This window comes from Guillardia theta (genome assembly GCF_000315625.1).
Source record: "Guillardia theta CCMP2712 unplaced genomic scaffold GUITHscaffold_110, whole genome shotgun sequence".
Taxonomy (NCBI): domain Eukaryota; class Cryptophyceae; order Pyrenomonadales; family Geminigeraceae; genus Guillardia; species Guillardia theta.
This window is the reverse complement of record NW_005434564.1, coordinates 34,899-56,154: the sequence shown is the minus strand read 5'-3', so window position 1 is coordinate 56,154 and position 21,256 is coordinate 34,899. Positions and strand designations below refer to the sequence as shown.

Genomic DNA, 21,256 nt, shown 5'->3' with positions numbered 1-21,256 from the left:
CCTCTCCTCTCCTCTCCTCTCTCCTCTCCTCTCCTCTTCTCTCCTCTCCCGTCTTCTCTTCCCTCTGCTCCTCCCTCATTTGTTTCGCCTCCTCTTTCTCACCTGCTTCAGCAGCCTTGCTTTTGCCAGCTTGAGATGCTTCCAGTTGACACAATAGAAATGCCGAAAAGGGATGGGAGACTTTTGACCCCGCACGGCCAACTGCGGAGAAGGTGAGAAGAAGGGGGGGAGGAGGAGGAGGAGGAGCGAACATCAAGAGGCAGAAGAGGAGGAAGGATATGCAGTCACAAGGATCATCATGGGAAGACGAGAAGGGTGAGACAGCAAACTGGACAGGAGGAGGAGGAAGAGAGGAGATGTGAGTGCCAGACAAACACCTGCAATGAGCTGAAGTGAGAGGTGAGGAGGTTCTGAAGCGTGTACGAGAAGCTCTTCTTCTCCTCGAGGAGAAACCGGACGTCGTCCACCGACAACATACAGAGCTCGCACATAGTCAGAGCGCATGCAGTGCGGGTTCTCCTCCCAGTGGGAGAGAGGCCGAAGATGGCGTTCTCCCCGAAGATCGCTCCCTTCTCCGCTATCATGAGCGTCGACGACTTCTTGCTCAGTTCCACTCGGCCGATGCGAACGACGTAGAGATGGGTCGGAACTTCGTCCTCCTTCATAATGATGGATCCCGGGGACACGAAGCTGAGCCGCAGGTGGTAGCAAATCTCCTGCTGCACGTCCTCGTCGCACATGGCGAAGAGTGGGACGGTCTTGACCACGTCTCTGCGCAAGGAGGGGGAAGAAATCAAAGAGGGAGGAAACAAGAAGGTGGATGAAAATGGGCGAAGAAGGACGGGACGATATAAGGAAGTCATGGTAACGATGGATGAGGAGGAAGAGGAGAGAAGGAGGAGAAAGGGGGGGAGGAGGAAAGGAGGGGGGGAAGGAGGAGGAGGAGGAGGAAGAGGAAGAGGAGGAGGAGGAGGAGGAGGAGGAGGAGGTCAATCACCTAAATAGCTCAAGATAAATTTTTCTCCTCAGGTCCTTCGGGATGTCTTGTAGAAGGAAAGCCTCGTCGAACATCACGCGGGCTGGGAACTTGACGTAGTAGAACTGAAACAGCTCCTTCCGCAGCCCGAGCGATATCCCCCTCGCCTCCATGAACTCCTGCAGGAACGGCGAGGATCCGTCAGAGGGCGGAGGATGTGAAGAGCAAAGAGGTGAGTATGAGGGAGGAGCGACTAAGGGAATGGAAAAGCGTCAAAACACATGTGGTGGAGGCGAGCAAGGAGACAGATGGAGGAAACCAAGGGAGGAGCCGAAGGTAAGGAGTGATACAAGGATCCAGTCAGACTATGAACAGAATGATGCGGAACAAGAGCACGTTCCGGCAAAACATGGAGGAAGGAGGAGGAGGAGGAGGAGGAGGAGGAAGGGAAACGGACCTGCAGCTCGTCTATCTTCTCCATGAAACGACGAGTGCAAGAGGAAGAGGAGGTGAGAAGAGACGTGATCCTTCCCGTCGTCCACGCAAACATGCCGCATCCCAGGATCATTGTGACTACTGCCAGCGTTCGCTCGTTGGAGGTCGTGGCTGAGATGTCGCCGTAGCCAATCGTCGTCATTGCTGCATGACAGCTCAGAAAGAAGATCAAGGAGGAAGACGAGCGAAGTTCAGCAAAAGGGCGGGAGGACGGACAAGACAGTTCAAGAGGAGGGAAAGAAGAGCGAGGAGGAGGTGGAGGAGGAGGAGGACCACGACCAGGACCAGGACCAGGACCACGACCAGGACTAGTACGAGGACGAGGAGGAAGACGAGGACAAGGACAAGGAGAAAGAGACTTACTCGTGATGGACCAGTAGAAGGCTGTGATCCACTCATAGTAAGCCTCCTGCGGAAGTTTGCTGCTGCCCGCGACGATCCCTTGGTTGACCGTCCAGCCGTCGGGAAAGCCGACCCAGAACCAGAGGCAGCACTGGTAGGAGAAGTGAGTTGAAGAGAAGATATGAGAAGTGGGACTAGAGGAAGGGGAGGGAGAGGAAGGGAGGAAGCGACCGGCGGGAGTTTGTTGCCTTACCATCCAGTGAGCAAATACCATGATGATGACGATGAGCTTAATGAGAGGATAGATGAAGCGCAAGGAGCGGTAATCTCCTCCTAGGCGCAGCACGCGGGCCTCCAGCCGATTCATGCCTGACAACTTGAGAAGACGAAAAAGACGCAGGGCCTTGAGCTCCTGGGGGGCGCTAGGGATGATACACTGGAGATTGAAATGAGAAGAGCTAGGAAGAGAAAACAAGGCAAACGAGCAGGCAGGAACGAAAGATGCTGGACAGGGGATCGGAAGAGGAGACAGAGGAGACACCGGGAGGGTGAATGAAACAATGAGATCGAAACGCGGAGGAAGAAGAGGCGGAGGAGGCGGAGGAGGAGAGGGGGCAAGATGAAGTCATACGTCGATGTAGTGCCAGGGAATTTGCCCGAAAGCATCATAGATGAACTCGTTCTTAAGGTAGAGGTCGCGAATCTCCTGCAGGTCATCCACCAGGACCCAACGCTGAGTGCAACGTGAGCATGACAAGGAGGAAGAAAGAAAATTGCAACAGCAGCAGCACCTGCAGCCCGTCCGAGATCAGCACCCATCTTGCTGTATAGAAGTGCAGCACGATGTCACAGCAGAAGACAAAATCTGTGATGACGTCCAACCCAGCTAACCATCGGGTCTCGCTGTCTGTACCGTAGAACACGCATTGTCCTGCGTTCTTGATGACTCCAGCGAACCCGACGACGTAAGGGACCGTCCCTGCAACATACAAGCAGGAAAGCACGGAGAGCACATCGAACAATATCAGCACGATCGAGCTCTTACGCCCTGACAACCCCTCCACGCCCCATGGAAAGTCCGGGTAGAAGAGAGCCGTCCTGCCCTGCTCTTCCTTTTCGATGTCCTTATCGTTGTCATGGTTGGCATCTTCATATTCAGAAAGGTTCTGAGATGACGCCGCAAACAAATGAACAGTCTTCTCTCGCTTTATGGTCTTGCTCCGCTTCATCGCAGCGCTGCCGTTCGCGGCATGCTCTTCGGCGCCATTGAAGAGATTGCTGAAGGCGATCTTCGGCGTGATGTTCGCTTCCATCGCTTAATCTGTCCTCTGCTTCTGCCCCGCGCTGTCAAGACTCCATGTGCTTCCTCCTTCTCTTGAACCCATCTTGTCCTCTCCCCCTCCGTCCCGTCTCCTCCCCTCCCCTCCCCTCCCGTCTCCTCTCCTCTCCTCTCAGTCTCCTCTCCTCTCAGTCTCCTCTCCTCTCCTCTCCTTCTTGCAACCAAGCCGATACTGATCAGATCATTGTCTGCCATAACCCACAGACATCATGGGCAGAAGGGCTTTCATAGCCCGATCCCAATTCAGTGTCTCTGTTCACGAGCTCATGAAATTTCAAATTTTAGGATTTAAATTCAGAATTTTGCTAGAGGCTCCGACTATCCAAGTTGAGTACAAAAAGTGATTCTAGAGATCACAGCGACCTTCGAAATAAATGTCAAAACTTGAATAGTTTCACAAACTTTTCAAATTTTGAACATTGTAATTTGGTTTTCTAGCCGTTCATTGTCGCACCGGCACCTGACAAGCTTGACCACCTAAAAAAAAGTCACTCGGACCCGCATGTATGATTGGGGAATGGTCATCCCGGCCGCGCATTTAAGTAAAGTTATGAGTTAATTTTGGGGGACAGCAATCGGCCTTATAAGAGTTGGTTGTTGCTGTCTTTTCTCTTCAAGCTCGCCTGTGCGACAGTCACGGTCCTTTTTTACTCAAAGTTAAGTCAAAATCATTACGACCCAGGGGGTTCCGGTTCAGTTACAGCCTCACTCGACATAGTAACCGTGAGTTACCGCAGGAGTTACCGGGCTGCCCGGGGGTAGGGGATGAGGGGTGCCAAGTGAGACCGGATCTATTTCGGGCGAATGGCGGGGATGAAGGTTGGCGACATGGAGCTGGGCTATGGGAGCTTCCAAGTGGAGGGAAGGTGAGAGGAGGAGGAGGAGGAGGAGGAGGAGATCAAGGAGGAGGAGAGTGAGGTGATCAAGGAAGGAGGATAGAGTGAAGGAGCGGGGATGCAACGGTCAAACTTCTGCCGATTCGCGCACCTTATGTTATTGCCAGGTCGAATTGGAAGAGAAAAGCTTTCCTTGTCGCCATGGGCACCGCCATGACTGCCCTGATGATTCTTCTTGGTCTTGATCAATCGCATGAGATCTCAGAACCAACAAGACAAACCCTCTCGACTCAAAGAGTGAGCACTCCTCTGTACTCCTGGCAAATTCTCCCCCACACTGCTCAAATTTTGCCCATGTTTGCTCCCATACTGCTTATCATTGCGACTTGCTTCTCATGCTGTCACAGCTCTTTGCGGCTGATAACGTTGCGATGAATGGCGGCACCAGCGGCGTTGCAGCAAGCGTATGCTCTTGCTGTGATTGTTGTCAGGGTCTTAATTACCACCTGCAGAAAGGAGATGCTTCCGACTTCATGAACAGCGCTGACCTGGGTGACTACGTTGATGCTATCATCGGTCCTGCACCCTCTGGGTTGACGGAAGGAGGATACAAGAAACGTGGAAGTATCGCTGTCTCCAAGATCGACGCAGCAGGCACTGGCTCTTCGCCCCATCTCCCTTGTGTTCCTTGCTCGTTCCCTTCACTCTTGTCTCTTTGTTCTAGCTATCTCTCGGTCCCTCAAACTATCTCTCTCTCTCCTGCTCTTCCTACCTGCCTATCTGCCTTCTTGCCTACTTCCCTTCCTCCTTCCTGCCCTCCTCCCCACCTACCCTCTCGTCCCCCTCCCCTCTCGCCCTCCTCCTCTTCTACCTCTGACCTTGTCCATGCAGGCTTCTACTACTTGAACGTGGAGGGAGAGCCCGGGCATGCCTTGGAGTGCATCCTGCAGGGCTCCGACGGCTACCACAGACACTGGAAGGGATACGGGCAGATTTACACAGGGCCCATCCATGAGGGCAACTACGGAGGGAAGGACTACTTGCAGGTAAGGAGGAAGGGAGGGAGAGGGCGGAGGGTGAGGGTTAGGGAGGACAATGTGCACGCGTGGAGGGGGGCGAGGAGGAGGAGGAGGAACTGACAGGTTTGATCAGATTCAAGATCTTGTTACGGGAGAGGTGGAGTACTTTCGGTTTCGTTTCACTTAATGAATCAAATAGAGCTAAAAATGAGGCACTGCGGCTCCTGCGCGCGAGACTGCTCCATTCTCCTCCAAGTCTGAGCGATCCTGTGCCAGGGACGCAGCACAATGGGGGAAAGGGCCAACTTGACATGCGGGGAGGGCAGTAGGAGATGGAGGGTGCGACGGAGGCTGCAAGGGGGAGGAAAGACTTGTGCGCGGCGAAGCAGCAACAAGTAGCATGGAGCACGTAACAACCGCTGTTCCCCCATGATCTCCACTATAACATGCTAATCATCTCAATCTCTATAACCAAAGTCGTCGTCGTCATCGTCTTGCAACGCCTCCATCATCCCCCTCATCGACCTCGTCACGTCCATGTCGTCCTGGAAGTCCTCCTCCGGCGACAGGTCCATGTTCTTCCTCCTCCCCCCCTGGAACCCTCCGATCGCCATCCCCTCGTCCCTCTCAATCGCTTGCAGCCACTCGGCGTTGTAGATTTGGAACTTCCTGAGGCGGATCTGCTTCGCCCACTCGGGGTCGTACTCCATGACCAGGTCCAGCGTCTGGTCAGCCATCTTGCGAATCTCCGCGTTCTTGTCGTAGAGCAAGTCGACGAAGTACGAGACCACCTGGGTGTGGTTGAGGAGGACGTCTCTCGTCGTCTCGTGCTGCAGGCAGCGGAAGAAGGTGTAGGTGATCTGCAGCACGATCTCGTCGTCCTCCTGCTTGTCCGCCATGAGGTCATAGAGCACGGCGACCAGCTGCGAGTTCGCGAAGATGGGAGCGCACTTGGGGTCGCTGACGCACGTGCCGATGAAGATGACGATCTCGAGCACGATATCATCCTCGCTCGCTCCCTGCGCAAGGTGCATGTGCAGGAAGTTGATCAGGTCGTAGTCGATCAGGATCTGAGAAAAGGGGATCTCGGTCATGGTCATGTTCCCCAGGATCCCCAGCAGCTCCACCAGCAGGTCCGGGTTCTCAGTCTGACGAACGAGAGCCGCCAGGTCGGAGACGAACTCGGCGAAGCGGAGCTTCACGGGCCCGTCGTGCTGGGAGAGGTTGCGCAGCATCTTGGCGAGCAGAGGGTCTTTGGTCTGGAAGAGGCGAGACATGAAGCTGTTGAGGTTCTCCCCCTCCGCCATGGCCTCCGCGTTCCTCACGTTGCCCGCAAGGTTGACGGCGAGGGCGATGAGCGTCTTCTCGACCAACTTCTCGGGGAAGTTCTGGACCATGTTGACAACCATGGGGATGCAGTCGGTGTAGGTGAACATGCTCTTGCACTTGTCGTCCATGGAGATGTGGTAGAGCAGCTTCAAGCTGATGTGCCGAAACTGCGGGCGTTTGAGCATCGTGACGAGCTTGGGGATGATGCCGTCCTTGACCATGTCGGATCGGATCTCCGTGTCGAAGGAGAGGTTGAGCATGAGCCGCATGGCCGCCATTGTCATCTCGTCGCTGTTGTGGGGGAGGAAGCGGATGAGCTCGGAGGAGATGCCGCACTCTCGCATCTCGTCCTTGTTCTCCTTGAAGATGGAGAGCTTCTTGAGGAAAGTGATGGTCTGCAAGAGACAAGTCAACGGGACAGCAGCACGTGTGCGAGACTCCACCAGCATCAGCAGCTCCTCGCTCTTGCGGGACAGCATCTGGACCAGCAGCTTCGTGATCCCCTCTGCGCAGGCTGGATCAGCTCAGGAGCAGGCATGCGGACACATCACTCTTCTTCATCTTCTTCTCGATTGTGATGTCTTCGGCGATGTTGAGTAGGACGTGGATGCAGACAAAGAGCAGTTTGTCCTGTTGCAATCAGTGAGAGAGGAGGAGGAGAAAGACGGGAGGTTTATGGGTGAGAGAGCAAGAGGGAGGGAGTGACAGAAAAGCGGGGATAAGGCAGGCAGGCATGCAAGCATGCAGGCATGCAGGCATGCAGGCATGCAGGCAGGCAGGCAGGCAGGCAGGCAGGCAGGCAGGCAGGCAGGCAGGCAGGCAGGCAGGCAGGCAGGCAGGCAGGCAGGCAGGCAGGCAGGCAGGCATGGGGGGCATGCAAGCACGGGAAGGTGGGAGGGGAAGCAACGGCACGTCCAGCTCTGCTCACCTGCTTTTTCTTGGTGATCTTCAACTTCTTCGCCTCTCGCTCGGCTTCCTCAGGGCTGAGGTCCCTGTAACGGCCAGTCAGTTCACCACAGCGTCACCTGGGCGCGATTGTTCTCACTTGCTCCGATTCGCAAAATCTTCCTTCCTGTGCTGGTCCCTTTTGAGTTCAAGCTCTATCACCTTGACTACCATCTCGCCCATCTTGTAATCTGCATGGAACAGAATCAAGCAAGAAAGGTGGTCAACGCTACAAGGTTGTTCACCTGTCATAAATTGATGGAAGTTGGAAAAATTGGAAAACGCAAAGAATATGTACACGATGTTGATCACAAGATCCATACTTTTCTTGGCTTCTTCTCTGCATCTTTCGTCATCCAAAGGGCCCTGCAAGTTTCAGAATGCCCACCTGAAGATTCGAGTCAAAGCTCCCAGGAATTGTTCGTTGGTAATGAGATGTTCGAGATTATCAGGGTCACGCACGAGCTGCAAGATCATGAAAGTCCCTGCAAACATGCTTCAGTGCAACAGAGAAGGAAGTTGCGGGGGCGTGTTTCAAAGACCTTTGATCTTCTCGTCCATAGATTCCTCGTACAGCATCTCTAGGTATGTTTCAAGGTTGTCCAACGAGATCGTCATCCCATCCATCGAGATCTGACAAGCTCCTTCAGCGCCTCCTCGCAGCTCGCAGAAGTCAGATTCACCTGCGACTCCCCCACGTATCGGTCCAGCGCACTCCTTCTCTGAGCGTTCCACTGAGCTTCCCAGTCGTCCACGTCCTCGGGAGATTTCCCTCCCACTCGTTGCAGAAGTGCTTCAAGGCACTCGACCACCACTCCATGCTTCGACTGAGAAATCAGTTTGCACTTGTCCACAATGTCTTGAGCCACCAAGTTCTGCCCATCGCGGTCAACCATGGCAAACAAGTGGGAGGGACGTCGGCTCACCAGATCGCAATCGTTGTTCAGACTTGTCACTTTCACTTTTTTCACCGCTTTCTTCTTGTCTGATCTCCCATCCTCCCGTATCTGCTCTCCTCGTCAGCCTCGTGCTCACCAGCCTCCACCGTCTTCTCACCTCCTCCACCTCATAGTGAACCAGAAGCGCGGATTCAAGAGGATCAGGCTCGATAGCACCAGGTCGGACTTTTCGCCGCGTCTTCTCTGCCATGGGAGCAAGACTGGGAACACAGAGGTAAGAAGGGCAAGAGAACAAGTAGGTAGTGATTCGTTATGCAAGCTTTGCACAAGGAGAAGAGCAGGAGAGAGAAGCGATGTGGCTGGGTATCCAGACGATTAACTCGGACCAAGACATGTTGAGTTGTTGACGCGATTCGCTGAGAGCTCATTCTGCTTGATAGGAAGTTGCATGATAGGATCTTATCTCGATCTTGCTTGCTCGCCCCCTCCCTTTCAACCCTTTTCTCACGTTGTTCAATGTTTTTCGCTGCATCTTGTGTCTTTCTATGTGCATCGCATGCCATGACTACATCTTTGCCTGCTCCTCTTCTATCCTCCTCTTCTTCCACAAACAGTCTGCCATCGCTACTTCCATTGCCGAAACCGATCACCAATCTCGAACCATTTCCTTCAAAATTTCGAAAAGTTGTAAAAAATCAATACAAAATTGAAATATGAGAGTGGAAAAAAGCAAAACTCCCCAATTCTCAATGGGTGGCAGTTGCCTAAACACTGAAATGAGCTGTATGAAACTTTCAAATTTCAGAACTGATTTTGATGATACAGCCAAAGTTATGGTCTCTTCCAACCAATTGAGGCGGGCCCGCATATGACTCTTCTGGGTTTGTTTCAATGTGTTCGAAACTGTTGTATTTTAATTTGAAATTTGATCGTTGAATATCAACAAGGGATTGAAAAACTGGGGGATCGTTGATCGGGCGCAATGCATCGGGGCGAAGCGACCGCCCATGGCGGAGCAAGCAGCGCCAGCTACATCCTCCTGCTGGGCTTCATGATGCTGCTGGATGTTTCAGCTGCGTTCACTGCGTCACACCCTCCCCACCTACTCGCCTTGAAGGATGTCCGGCCGAGGACAGGCAGAGGAAGATCAATTACTGCGACTAGTGGGTCCCTGAAAGGGTCACGCGCGAATGCTGCGAATATTTTCAGGAATGCAGGCAAAGGAGAAGGAACTTCGTATGAGCTGTTTCGATCTCCCAGTCCCTTGAAGCCAGCGGTTGAAGTGTACATGGAGAAGGACTGTCCTGTATCGAATCAAATCAAGGCCATGCTTTGCTTTGTTCTGGCAGATGTGCGGCACGATCTCGTTGAAATTGATATCAATGAAGCTCTACCGAACATCAACGGAATCCATGAGCGTGTTGCTTATGCCCGGGAGAATGGCACCCCTCAGCTCTACATCTTTGACGGCGTGGTGCATACTCTCGTCGGAAACGATGTTGATTTGAATGAGGAGCTGAACAACGGGAAATTCATGACGAGACTGAAGCTTGCGCATATTCCACAGATCGACACCTTCGACGAGCTAGAAGGGTAATGAACAAGTGAGTTGTAGTTGGTGCAGGATACGGAAGGACAGTGATGTAATTAAAGTAAATCAAGCTCGCTCACGCGATTCTACTTCTCGGCCATTGAGAGGTTGGGTATCCCTAGAGAGCCCGCTGGCAAACTCTCTAAAGACCTGCAGGTCTAGCCTGCTGATGGGCAGCGGATTCTTGAGGACGATCCAGCGAACGTTTTCTGTGCAGGGTTTGCGCGTCCTGGACCCATCGTAGGTGAAGTAGCTCTCGGCGTTGGTGGCAGTCGGGTCGATCCGCTGAGTCTGTCGGGAGAGTCAGAGGTGACGTGCGAGGTGATAGCGCCGTTACCTGTGAGAGAATCTCCAGAGACAGCAAGCCGAAGTCGAGGCGGATAGAAGAAGAGCCCAGCGAAGCCGCTCGGTAAAGAGTCTCCGAGAGTGCGTGAACCTGGGGGGTTGATTTTTCCTCTAGTGCAAACACAACCGCAAAGGCTATTTGACTGCCAGCAGAGTCAACTATAGGAGAACCATACTGAAGCAATTACGTGGAAGTCGACTTTGAGTGAAGAAACAGCTGCAGCTCCATCTCGAAACGCTGACTTGCTATTCGATGCTCGCTTGGTGTGTGAATATACATTAGATCCAGTTCATACACGTGCCCCTCCAAGATGTAGTTCTAAAAGGATATCAGATCCTTGGAGAAAACAAAAATGTAAAATTTCTTACCATCTTCCAATTTCCTTCACGAATCAACATTTCGCTTGGTCCCGATCCGGCAGACATTCGCCGAAACTTTGCTTCCGCAGCATTTGTAATTCTCCAAGAAATGACAGGAAGCTTCTTGTTGACCACGTCGAGCTCAATGTTGATGGGCGATTGTCGCTTCCCGGTCTTGCAAAGATCTGACTCATCTGCATGGGCATGTCGGATGATGATGTCTTGAACTGAAGGCCTCGTCGTGGGATAAATCCTCATCATGCGGTTACCAACCGATTCTTTCATAGGCACACCAACTTTAGCACCATCAAAATCAAACCAAACATCTCAGTCTCACCATCATATCTCTTGTAAGCATTCAACCCCTGAGATAAATCAATGTCAGAAATCAGTTTACGAGTATGAGCGCATCGGACCTGCTCTGACTCGAATGAAACCATATGGTTATCCCGGCTTGGATTATAAAATTCGCTATCATCTGCAGCAGGCAAACATTATGCTATCTGTTGAATCAAGCTGGCAGCTCGCAACCTGACGGAGATTCAGAAACCCTGTAGACCCTGGAGATGCGTCGTCGAGCTCCATCCATACTCCATGGGTACTGAACATGACCAATCAGCTGAATTCAAGAGAAGTCAGTCGAGAGTTACCATCCTTGTCTCTTGGGTCGATTCCACGGGAATCCCGAAAGATGAAGGAGACTGCGAGTACCGATTGTGATGACTACAGGGCAGTTTCACATCGCACCTGTAAATTATGGATATCCATGGCCTTTCTAGCATCTTGAGCAGCTTGTTCAGCTGGCAAGAATGAAATCATGCGAGAAGATGGATGATGTACATGGAGATCGGCACCAGCAGTCGTGGCTTTGAGAAAGAGCCTCTGCTCAGCAGCTTTCCTTTGCACCTGAAGGGAAAAGCTGAATGAGCTTCATAACAGAAGGGGAGCACTTGTTTTACAACCGCATTGTCCTCATTCACGTAGACCATGGCGAGCTGAGTCTCTCCTGCTGGCGTCTCTCCCCGCGCAAGCATCACGGCTAAGAGGAAAACAAGGCCCAAGCATCCCACGCTCACTCTCAGCCATGTTCGGCTCTTCTCGCTGAAACTTTCATGTCTCCTTGCGGGTACTGTACAGTGACTGATGACAGGATAACGGCTTGACGACTCCTCTCGCCCCATCTCCTCCTCGCGATCACTCACGGAGCCAGCCATGGCGGCCTGGGACACCCGAAAATAGAACCGTACGGTACTGGCTAGGCTGTAGGCCGGCCCGGAGTGCCTGAGTGGCTCCGAGTCATCCATGACGCCGGCCCGGAGTCGGATCGGACTGGTCACCCCAGTGAGGGCCGCGTCACGCGGCCGCGCACCATCGAGTCACAGAGTCATGGCATGGCCGCGCCCGCCCCGGGCCGCGCCCCGGGGGCCGGGCGCCGCGCCCGCGCCGCCGGGCCTGTTCACCCGGTCACTGGGAGTGACTCGCGGCCCGGAAGGGCCGCGCCGCTTCCGGGCCGGGTGACCGGGTGATGGTGACGGTGTCGGTGTCGGACCGTCCGACTGTGCGGTGACGGGCGGGTGACGGTGATGATAGTAGGACGCCCCGGTGATGCTGACCCCGCGTCGGAGTCACGGCGTTCCGGGGCCCGGTGACTCGGGCCGTGTGACGACACTGCCAGGCTGTGACAGGTTAGTCACTGAGTGCGGCAGTGGATCCGAGTCAGATCGGCGGATTCACTCACTGACAGTGAGCTCTCCCATTGAGTCACCCCGGAGTCCGACCGTCTGGACGGTCGGAAGAGCCTGTGCCACGGCTGAGCCTCGGAGCCTCGGAGCCTCGCCGGGACTCGTTGAACTGAGGGCCCCCGGGCCCGGCCACCCGGCGTTGCAGACGTGCAGTTGTTGTACCTAGAGGCAAGAAGGGGGGTGGGGGTGATAATAGGAATCTGTAACCTAGGGGTAGATCTACCTAACACGGGTACTTTTGATGAGTTTCACAGGGGTGTGATGCGTACATGGACCTAGGGGTGGTGGGGTGCATGGATGATTTTCAGAGGGCAGGGTGGTGCGACAGATTGCAAGCCTGTTGCGCCTCATGTTGAAGGGAGACGTGAATCAGATGGTTCGATGCGAGGCAGGAGGAGGAGGAGAGGAGGAGAGGAGGAGAGGAGGAGAGGAGGAGAGGAGGAGAGGAGGAGAGGAGGAGAGGAGGAGAGGAGGAGAGGAGGAGAGGAGGAGAGGAGGAGAGGAGGAGAGGAGGAGAGGAGGAGAGGAGGAGAGGAGGAGAGGAGGAGAGGAGGAGAGGAGGAGAGGAGGAGAGGAGGAGAGGAGGAGAGGAAAGGAGGAGATGAGGAGGAGAGTGAGATTCTCTGCACGGGACAGCTTTGACTCTGTTCAGTGGAACTGAAGGGATCCGTCGTAAGAGAGAACGTAAGGAGACGGGGAGGAATGGTAGCAGAGATGAGATGATGCCAACTGAATGAAAACAGCGTACCGAATACATGGAAATAGGTTTATGATCACTGAACAAAGAGAATGATGGGAGTGCTCAGGTGCAATTTTACATGTTGAGCTTCTGGACTGTTGCGTCGACATGGCTTTTGGCTCCGACCTCCTGCGTTCATGTTTGCTAACGGCTACAACGACCAGGATCATTTCAAGAAGTTGAAGTCACAACTCGTAGCGCAATGGTCAAAGCGTCCATGTCAGGCATTGCGAGCTTCATGAGTAGGTGGGTAGAACCCATGCTCGTTTATCTTACATCACTACTCTCTTCCATCTCATATCAATACACGGATCTTTTCAGAAGACTGAAGAACATCAACTGAATTTTCTCTCGAACAGCATCCTACTTGCTCTAACCATGGCGGAACGCTGTGCAGGATTTTCGATGAATGTAATCGCACGCCCCTTGTGCTGTGCTCTACTAGCAGAAATTGATTATCAATGTGCTTCCTGCCCAGGTCAACCCCGTTACAAGCAATCTAAGGCTTAGGACTTGCTGTTCTCAAGGGTTTGGAGGGCGAGCCAGGCTTCCTTTGAGGTTTGGTTTGAGCATGACAGACGACAATCTCACATGCCCCTGCCAGCAGGCACCAGGCAGGGCAGTTGAGAATGCAGACATCTGCTGACACGGCGCCTGAGGAGAACATGTCAGCAGTGATGCGTGGTGAGCTGAGAGTCTTGACCACCTTTGGGTTCTAAGATCAATGACTCATTACTGCAGCCCGTCTGGTCAGCGGGCGATCAAACGTGAGTCCTGCACTTGAGGAACCCGTCTAATCTCACCGACCTCTTCAGTCTGAAGTGCTTGGCGACGCGATAGCGTCTGCTCTGCGAGATGCCTCGAAACAGGTCTCGGTTGTTGGCTGCTGCGACTCCTAGTCACAGTGCGAGACAGCTTCCGGAAGGGACGGTCCCTTCGTTTTGCTTCTTGTTCGTAAGCTCCAGTTACTGCAACGTTGGAGAAGCTGGGGGAGTTCTTGTCACCGAAGGTACGCAGATCGGCAGTAGCATGTTCACTGAACCAACCATGTTCTTATGCTCGTGTTTGTTGTAGACACAAGGGTGTTTCAGCAAGGATCCGAGAAGTATTCCCGTGCCATGTCATTGATCAGCCGCAACTTCCTGCAAAGAGGATGGAACGATGTTCCGATAGCCGGGTGCAGCATGTTGCCATGGGGTTTACATCGGGCCTGACACGTGAGAACAAAGCTGCTCAGTCGGAGGATCCATCCTCGGGACGACAGAGAACGTGGGCAAGGACAGCGGAGTCTGCGTTGTGCTAGCGAACCTCCCTGACAGTGAGGTGAGTTGTCAAACGCTCCCTCTTAGTCCATGCAAGTGACAGGATGTTTGCAGGTGTCTCCATTCTTCGTGAAGCCAGAGGTATCAGCATTGTTCTTATAAAAGAGATTAATGCGTTGTGGCAGTCGTTCAACGACGGTTGGAGGCAGGCGTGTGCCAACAGTCTGATCCGCCATTTGTGACGTTTCACATCACTCAGTCCGATTGGGAGAAAGCCGGCATCTCCGCATCCTTCCAGCCGAGTCAGGGAGCGAGTGGTGATGACGCTGTACGTTGCCACTATGAATTGGAATCATCGTTTGACCTCCATTTGACCCCAATCGCAGGTTCTGTTCATGTTCGGCCACCCAGAGGAGTCGACCTTCATCCGCAAAGTGAGAGTTGGCAGCTTTCAGCTCAGTCTCCTCACTGTTTGATGTATTCAGGTACTCGACAGCCTCGACTTCGTTTTCCCCTCCGCCCGCAAGGCAATCTAGAGATCATCTGCCGTCATGATCGGCCGCAGCCTGGCAGCTCAACTTGTGCGCAGATCGGGGCGCTGGCTGGACGGACGATGGACACCCACGAGAGAGAGTTCTTCTTCCTCCCCTCTCTCAAGGTAGAGCCTGACGCCTCTGTCTTCTTGTCGCGCATTCATCAACGGCAGGACGTCAAAGACATATCATCGCTGGAGCAGTGTTGCTTTTCCGAGGGGCTGGCAGGAATCGCCTTCAGAGGAGGTGAGGGAGTGTGTGCATTGCAGCGCCTGACTTGACTCTTCACTCGCAGGGATAGCGGCTGACGCTGTGGTCGCCCAGGGATCAAGACCCATCGGTCCCAACTACGAGGTGGCTGGCAAGTGAGGAAGAATGACAGGCGTCAACTTGACTTTCAGGTCCTGGGCACCGAGATGAACGGAACGATCATCACCCGGATGAGAGAGATTGGCACGACGGAGGAGGCGGAGGGAGCGCCCATGGTGCTCTTTGAGCTCGCCGTCTTTGCTGGAACCATCGACCAGCAAAGCTTCATCGAGTCCACGAGGGTCTGGGTCAAAGGGGAAGAGACCGGCTCTGACTCTCTTGTTCAGTTCCTCGCTCTCGGCACTTCTCTCACTCCTCTAGGTTGACTCTCCTTTGACCTCCTCCTCACACTGAGAAGCTTGCAGAGGACGAGGCGGACAAGCACCAGTACATCGTCCGGCCCATCTTGAACGTGGAGAAGGATGGGCCCGTCTTCCTGGCAGGTCTGTGCAAGACAAAGCGCCCTGCAGCTTCAGTCCGTATGGTGAAATCCTTTTGAATTGCAGATGGTGTGCGAGTGGGGCAGGTTGTTAGGTTTCACATCAGAGATGCGGCGAATGCTGGTGAGTAAGTCAATGCCGGTGACAAGTTGTTGACCTCATGCGCAGAACAAGAGCTGCAGCAACTGAGGATGAGATGGAAGCTCGAAGTAAGAAAATCCCTACTCCTGCTCTCCCTCCCTCTCGGCTGTTGGTTCTGAATGTCCCTCTTTCTCTAGAGAAACTCTCGCAAGGTCGACAAGAAACTTCCAGCTGGGGCTCTGCTGTTTGCCGACCAGGTCAACATATCATGGCAAGATCTCTTGGCTGATTCAGCACGTGCAGGCAAGAGGGCCGCAACTGTATGGGAGAGAGAATGTGGAGAACGCAGGGTAAGTGAAGAAGGGTCAAAGATTGCATTCAAGACTAATGCATGCTCGCAGCTTCGTTCAAGATTTTCCAGGTGAGATGAAGCCGAGACGTGTTAGTTTGCGGTCCAGCTCTGAAACAGCTGGAAGATGTTCCTCTTGGAGGAGGATACTTCGACGGGGTCATTGGGCAACTTCCAAACTTCCAGGACAAGAACAAGGTCGATTTTCCGTCCTTCCCTTCAGCTCCATGTGACACTCCCAGCAGGCTCCTCTCCTGTTGGATGCCGACAAGAAACCGCAGAGCACAGGAGTTCTCTTCGACCAGGCTCGACCTCCAACCTCCTTGCTTGACCTCCACCCTCCTTGCTTGACCTCAACTCTCCTTGCTTGACCTCCACTCTCCTTGCTCGCCCTCAACTCTCTTTACTTTTCTACACTCCTGACTGTCATGGCAGCTGGAGAGGGGGACGTATGTGCACACCATGGGCAGCGCGTTTCTTCTCCTCTATGGGCAGGTCAGTGTGCTGTGCGCGGTAGGATGCACCTGAGAGTGAGAGCAGGGGCAGCAAGAGAGCTGAGCTGAGCTACCGGCATGCCCCCAGGAGGACCTCTGCTGCAGGAGCCCTGGCGCGTTAGGTCGCTCAGCAGTAGCTCGGGAGGTCAGGCGTCTTGTGTCGATCAAACGTTGACAAACTTCATGAGCGTCTCCACATCGCGCACGAGCTTGAACTGACACTCAGTGGCCGGGCTGAGAGGAGGAATGCTCCCGCGGGCCCGCTTGTCGACCAGCCTCCTCGTGTTGTGAAGATACTGTGTAATGTACAGGGACTCGTTGGCTCCCAGCCTGTAGAAGATCTGCAAGATCGCAGCGACGTACGTGCCTGTCCTGCCATGGCCGCCGGCGCAGTGCAAGTAGACCTTGCGACCATGAAGGATGAAGTTGATAATACCCGTGAGATGCTCGATGAACTTGCGGTGGGATGGAACTGAGCCGTCGGGGATCGGGAGGTGGACGAATGTTTTGTCGGAGCCAGCAAGGGGAGCATACCTAGGCCGGTTGCTGACAACCTCCTCCTCCTCCTGCAGGCAGATGAACGTGTCGATCCCGTCCGACAGGATCCTATCCATGTTCTCCTTCGCTTCCTGGAAAGTACTGAAGTTGACTCCATCATGGCCCGGGTAAGGGCCGCAGAGCAAGCGGGACGGGAGGACCCAGTTGGAGTAGGGGCAGGAAGGGCTGCTTCCTAAGTCCTCAGGGCTCCCCAGAGCCAGCCCTTGAGCAGCCCGCGCGGCCTCGACAAACTGCCGCATGCCCATCAAGCTAGCGAACACCTCCCTAGAGTGAAGTTTCGGATGGGGGGTGAAAAGTGAGGGGTGGGGTCTTCGGGAGACACGGTGAAATCCCAACAAATTTAGTCAAAGAGGGGGTAGGGTCCTAATGACAATTGATAGAATTCAGGTGGTAGGGGTGGTTGGAAGGGGAAGGAGGGGGTTGCGCCTCCTTCAGCTATGCAGAGTTTGAGATACGTCGGGAAGGGGAAGACAGGCAGGGGAGAGATGAGGAGAGTCTGCGACCAGACTGCCCGATGCCTTAGCATCCTGAGAGGAACCCACGGCGCAATGCTAGCTTCGCCGGCAAAGAATACAGCAGGCGGTGGAAGGTGGCGGGAACGGTGGTCCGTAATGTGGACGAGGGACATGAAGGTTGGAAATATGTCCCAGCAGCATGAAGAGCAGTGGTCAGGAGGAGGGAGGAGCGAGGATGGACGGGTGAGTTCGATGTGGGATGGGACGTTTCTCCTTGCGACATGACGTCTGTATGACAGGAGAGGATGCGGAGGGCGCGGGGTTTGATGGGTCTGTTGGGGATCAACTTTCTGGGGAGCAAAGAGGAGAAGGAGGAGAAGGAGCTCATTGAAAGGCTGGAGGATCTCTTCAAGCAAGGGAAGCACAAGGAGATCCAGGTGAGATGGCTACCAGCGACATACTGAAGTGACTCTGTCGGTCGCAGGAGGTGATTGAAGGAAGCAAATTGTACAAGGAAGGAAACGTGCACGTGTGCTGGAGACTGGCAAGGGCGTACTACAACCTCTCGGTGACGAACCATGGCGGGAGCTCCAGGACTGAGAGAGCCGTCGGCAGGAAGAGGAGAAGGAGAAGGACGTGCAGAAGGCCAAGGTGGACGAAGCCATGGCAATAATCCAGCAGGTCGGTTCTTGTTCCTGACGAGTTGCGGACGAGCCTTACACGAGCATCCGCAGGCCATGGAGAACAACCAGGAAGACTTCGCCGTGCTCAAGTGGTACGGGATCATCCTCAACCGTCTCAGCGAGTTCCAGGCAAGCAGAGGGGAGGAGGGCGAGGGCAAGTGACTTACTGTTGGGCAGGGAACGTCCGCAACGATCAAGAACAGCTACAAGATCAGAGAGCTTTGGGAGAAGGTTCGTCCTCATCTTTTATCCCCTCCTCCCTCCCCCTCCTCCTCTCTCCTCCCCCTCCTCCGTCTCTCTGTTTGCTTTTGCCCATAGTTGTAATTCTGCTCCTCCTCCTGTCCCCCTGCTCCTCTTGCTGCTCCACCTTTGCAGCTGCGGCCGTCACTAACTCCCCAGCCAGGCAGCAGCGTTGAACCCCGAGGACGCGACCACCCGCTATCTCATCGGGGAGTGGAGCTTCAGCGTCGCCGACATCACCTTTGTGAACCGGCAAATCGCCTCCGCAATCTTCGCGACCCCCCCCACCTCCTCCTTCGAAGAGGCACTGCAGCACTTCATGCATGCCGAAAAGATCTCGGCAAGCAGCTTTTCCTCCTCCTCGCCTCCTCCGTTCATCGTTCGTCCCTTCCCTCTGCTTCCTGCCCTGCCTGTCCTGCTTCCCTCCTCTGATATGTCTTCTCTCCCCCCTCCACATGGCCCCTCCTCCCTCCCCTCTCTTTCTTTCTCTCTCCTCCTCGCCCTTGCTCATAAAATCGCAGCCGGGCTTCTGGAGCAAGAACCAGCTGATGATCGCCAAGTGCTACGTCAAGCTGGAGAAGTTTGAGGATGCGAAGCTCTGGTTGGCGCGGGTCATCGAGGTAAGGCAAACCTTCCTCAAGCTCCTTTCCGCTCCTCTCCTTTCCCACCCTCAGTTTTCTTTCCTGCCTCCCTTTTTCCTTCTCCTCCTTTGTCCCTTCCTCTCCTGCCTTCTCGCTTCTCCTCATCCGACCCTTCTTCTCCTTCTTCCGTTCTGCTCCTCTCACTCTCAATCTCTCGTCTGATGTCGAACCTACAGCGTGCCGTCGCAAACCAGGAGGATCAAGAATGTCAGGATGACGCCAAAGATCTCTTGAAGAAGCTCAACAAGCTGCCCAAGTAAATGAGGGAGAGAACTTCTGCTTCTTGTCTTCATTTCATTTCACGTCACTTCTTCCAGCGGTCTTTGCCGGCACAGAGGGCATGACGAATTATGTCGCAACAACCACTCATCCACACACTGCCTGTTGGCAACAATTACGAGCTCCTTTCCCCCTTCCTCTCCTCCCCCTTCCTCCCCATCTCTTGCCCTTTCCTCTTCTCTCTTCCTTTCCCTCCCCTTGCTGCTCTCCCTCTCCCTCCCTTCCCCAATTCCTTCTCCCTCCTCCAAAATTCTTCCCCCTCCCCCCGCAGTTTCCCTCGTATCTCATCTTCTGACATACCTATGAAACACATGCTCGCACCAGTCCAATCTTCGCAGCAGGACCTTCTTCTTCACCTCAATCAGCTCACTTGCACATATCGCGCAGCTCTCCTTCCGCAGCCGCCTGCAACAAGACTCGTCCAGCTGCCTGCCAGCATGGAGCGCGATCCTCTTGTGATCTAGTCTACCCCGCGTGAAGGGAATCAGAGTCGTCAAATCATCCAGAGCCTCCTGCTCTAGCACAGCTCGCTCTTCTGCTGGACTCTGCCCCCCTGCTGAGCCTTCAGGACCCTCAAACAGCCTTCTATGCTCCTCCACCAGCACCAGTTCCAGCAGGTAGTAGCAGCTTCCTTGCACCTTCCCACACGTTCACACAAGGAAGAAGGTAGGACTAGAGGTCCTACCATCATAGCGAAGAGAACGCCGAGAGTCGCATCAAGCTTTCCTCCGACGAATCCCATGTAGAGAGCTGGGATGGACCAGGCAACGTAGCTGGTGCAAATGGACCACAATCTGAGACAACAAGTCAGGACAAGTCATGAAAGTCAGGACAAGTCAGGACAAGTCAGTCTGTCAGTGGACTCACAACAGCACAAGGATGCATTCGCTCTGCTTCTGAAAAGTTCCTCTCAACCGCCAGTCCGCCAACACCAGCCAGGCAACGCTCTCAACGACCACAATCAGCAGGTAGGTGCCTGCACACTGTCAGTCTCCCGCTCGCTCTCCCCTTCCCATCTCTTCACCTAGATCCCCCGGCAGACTGTCGATGGTCACGACCATCCCTGGGAAGACGATGTTAAGGATGACGAGGGTGCTGACCCACTCGCCGACGGACGTCGGCGCGACTTTCTGGGTGAGAGTGCACAGAAAGTAGGCGACGTTGGTCCCCACGACCACCGTGTTAAAGACGAGGTTGAAATCGAACAAGAGAAACTTCTGCTTGACTTTGTTCCTGCTGAAGAGAGACGTTCCTTGAGCCTCGTTGCTGCTGTTGCGATCATCCGTTGACGATGACTGCACATGGCAATGTTGCATCATGCTATCAAAATCCGAGGTCTCCGTGATGGCCGGAGCAGAGCCTCGCTGTCCACTTGAACACGCGTTCTTGATCACCGTCGAAGGCAGCTCGACTAGTTCAACAGTCTCCTTCATTGCTTGCAGCGGCACAGAGGTGCTGAGGTTGGGCTGGCAGCAGCAGCATGCTGGCATGCTAGTCAGAGCCATGAGTGCCACTAGCGCAGCCTTGTTGGTCGCAACTCTCCTATGCTTCAGCCATATCCCCGTCTTCCGCCTGATCAGCTGTGACCTCTCCCGAAGGGTGTGCCTCTGTTGCCTGGAGCGAATGTGAGTGAAAGAAAGCAAGAGGGGGAAGGCATGGAAGGGGAGCACAGGGGAAAGAGAGTAGAGACAACAGATCGCATTAGAAACACTTCAGAAAAGGAGTGAAATGCGGGAGTAGAAGAGGAGGAGAAGAGAAAAAGAGAAGGAGAAGAGAAGGAGGAGAGGAGAGGAAGCAAAAAAGGAGGAGAAAAGGAGGAGAGGAGGAGGAGAGGAGGAGGAGTTGAGGAGGAGAAGAGAAGAGGAGAGGAGGAGAAGAGAAGAGGAGGAGAAGAGAAGAAGAAGAAGAAGAGAAGAAGAAGAAGAGGAGGAGGAGGAGGAGGAGAGGAGAGAGAGGAGGAGGAGGAGGAGGAGGA

The 21,256-nt window shown here is 54.2% G+C and overlaps 9 protein-coding genes across 9 annotated transcripts; 4 read left to right on the top strand and 5 right to left on the bottom strand.

The window, feature by feature from the left end:
- Positions 1 to 296: 296 nt before the first annotated feature.
- Positions 297 to 3,126, bottom strand: GUITHDRAFT_145771 (hypothetical protein; the record flags this gene model as incomplete). The annotated part of the gene is made up of 7 exons (XM_005823328.1): positions 297 to 771; positions 998 to 1,155; positions 1,434 to 1,615; positions 1,835 to 1,964; positions 2,067 to 2,249; positions 2,445 to 2,546; positions 2,605 to 3,126. 7 exons carry the CDS (start codon positions 3,124 to 3,126, stop codon positions 297 to 299), a joined length of 1,752 nt encoding a protein of 583 aa, XP_005823385.1.
- An 821-nt stretch (positions 3,127 to 3,947) lies between these two features.
- On the top strand, positions 3,948 to 5,213 carry GUITHDRAFT_165755 (hypothetical protein). Its single transcript, XM_005823327.1, has 6 exons — positions 3,948 to 4,018; positions 4,156 to 4,285; positions 4,396 to 4,452; positions 4,501 to 4,642; positions 4,880 to 5,034; positions 5,141 to 5,213. Exons 1-6 carry the CDS (start codon positions 3,957 to 3,959, stop codon positions 5,192 to 5,194), a joined length of 600 nt encoding a protein of 199 aa, XP_005823384.1. The 5' UTR covers positions 3,948 to 3,956; the 3' UTR covers positions 5,195 to 5,213.
- A 252-nt stretch (positions 5,214 to 5,465) lies between these two features.
- Positions 5,466 to 8,814, bottom strand: GUITHDRAFT_117403 (hypothetical protein; the record flags this gene model as incomplete). The annotated part of the gene is made up of 12 exons (XM_005823326.1): positions 5,466 to 6,731; positions 6,780 to 6,841; positions 6,888 to 6,966; positions 7,265 to 7,328; positions 7,382 to 7,472; positions 7,527 to 7,621; positions 7,670 to 7,766; positions 7,824 to 7,914; positions 7,965 to 8,156; positions 8,208 to 8,288; positions 8,338 to 8,440; positions 8,750 to 8,814. 12 exons carry the CDS (start codon positions 8,812 to 8,814, stop codon positions 5,466 to 5,468), a joined length of 2,286 nt encoding a protein of 761 aa, XP_005823383.1.
- Positions 8,815 to 9,151: 337 nt separating this feature from the next.
- Positions 9,152 to 9,846, top strand: GUITHDRAFT_155240 (hypothetical protein). Its single transcript, XM_005823325.1, has one exon. The coding sequence runs from the start codon at positions 9,163 to 9,165 to the stop codon at positions 9,775 to 9,777; it is 615 nt and encodes a 204-aa protein (XP_005823382.1). The 5' UTR covers positions 9,152 to 9,162; the 3' UTR covers positions 9,778 to 9,846.
- GUITHDRAFT_117401 (hypothetical protein) lies at positions 9,838 to 11,510 on the bottom strand (the record flags this gene model as incomplete). Its single annotated transcript, XM_005823324.1, has 10 exons — positions 9,838 to 10,062; positions 10,109 to 10,259; positions 10,305 to 10,435; positions 10,486 to 10,772; positions 10,814 to 10,841; positions 11,027 to 11,077; positions 11,127 to 11,177; positions 11,224 to 11,276; positions 11,331 to 11,382; positions 11,439 to 11,510. The coding sequence occupies 10 exons, from the start codon at positions 11,508 to 11,510 to the stop codon at positions 9,838 to 9,840; spliced, it is 1,101 nt and encodes a 366-aa protein (XP_005823381.1).
- Positions 11,511 to 13,586: 2,076 nt separating this feature from the next.
- On the top strand, positions 13,587 to 16,302 carry GUITHDRAFT_117400 (hypothetical protein; the record flags this gene model as incomplete). The annotated part of the gene is made up of 22 exons (XM_005823323.1): positions 13,587 to 13,641; positions 13,699 to 13,724; positions 13,773 to 13,826; positions 13,873 to 13,966; positions 14,032 to 14,134; positions 14,187 to 14,280; positions 14,334 to 14,360; positions 14,479 to 14,547; positions 14,606 to 14,653; positions 14,809 to 14,877; positions 14,926 to 14,998; positions 15,048 to 15,106; positions 15,154 to 15,303; positions 15,349 to 15,382; positions 15,427 to 15,504; positions 15,568 to 15,624; positions 15,670 to 15,710; positions 15,780 to 15,839; positions 15,886 to 15,932; positions 15,984 to 16,003; positions 16,059 to 16,129; positions 16,177 to 16,302. The coding sequence occupies 22 exons, from the start codon at positions 13,587 to 13,589 to the stop codon at positions 16,300 to 16,302; spliced, it is 1,455 nt and encodes a 484-aa protein (XP_005823380.1).
- A 383-nt stretch (positions 16,303 to 16,685) lies between these two features.
- Positions 16,686 to 17,135, bottom strand: GUITHDRAFT_42797 (hypothetical protein; the record flags this gene model as incomplete). Its single annotated transcript, XM_005823322.1, has 1 exon — positions 16,686 to 17,135. A coding segment is annotated over one exon (450 nt), but the record flags the coding sequence as incomplete, so codon positions are not given.
- A 459-nt stretch (positions 17,136 to 17,594) lies between these two features.
- Positions 17,595 to 19,262, top strand: GUITHDRAFT_117398 (hypothetical protein; the record flags this gene model as incomplete). The annotated part of the gene is made up of 9 exons (XM_005823321.1): positions 17,595 to 17,681; positions 17,738 to 17,875; positions 17,923 to 18,006; positions 18,054 to 18,123; positions 18,173 to 18,213; positions 18,299 to 18,352; positions 18,525 to 18,605; positions 18,883 to 18,981; positions 19,179 to 19,262. The coding sequence occupies 9 exons, from the start codon at positions 17,595 to 17,597 to the stop codon at positions 19,260 to 19,262; spliced, it is 738 nt and encodes a 245-aa protein (XP_005823378.1).
- A 39-nt stretch (positions 19,263 to 19,301) lies between these two features.
- On the bottom strand, positions 19,302 to 20,786 carry GUITHDRAFT_145766 (hypothetical protein; the record flags this gene model as incomplete). The annotated part of the gene is made up of 5 exons (XM_005823320.1): positions 19,302 to 19,383; positions 19,582 to 19,919; positions 19,967 to 20,075; positions 20,149 to 20,257; positions 20,306 to 20,786. 5 exons carry the CDS (start codon positions 20,784 to 20,786, stop codon positions 19,302 to 19,304), a joined length of 1,119 nt encoding a protein of 372 aa, XP_005823377.1.
- Between the last annotated feature and the right edge of the window lie 470 nt (positions 20,787 to 21,256).

Bases quoted from the DNA above. Each gene is read 5' to 3' on its own strand.
- GUITHDRAFT_165755 (XM_005823327.1), top strand. From the start codon at position 3,957: ATGGCGGGGATGAAGGTTGGCGACATGGAGCTGGGCTATGGGAGCTTC. The intron at 4,019-4,155 runs GTGAGAGGAGGA...TGTTATTGCCAG, and splicing joins AGCTTCCAAGTGGAGGGAAG to GTCGAATTGGAAGAGAAAAG. The intron at 4,453-4,500 runs GTATGCTCTTGC...TACCACCTGCAG, and splicing joins CCAGCGGCGTTGCAGCAAGC to AAAGGAGATGCTTCCGACTT.
- GUITHDRAFT_155240 (XM_005823325.1), top strand. From the start codon at position 9,163: ATGCATCGGGGCGAAGCGACCGCCCATGGCGGAGCAAGCAGCGCCAGC.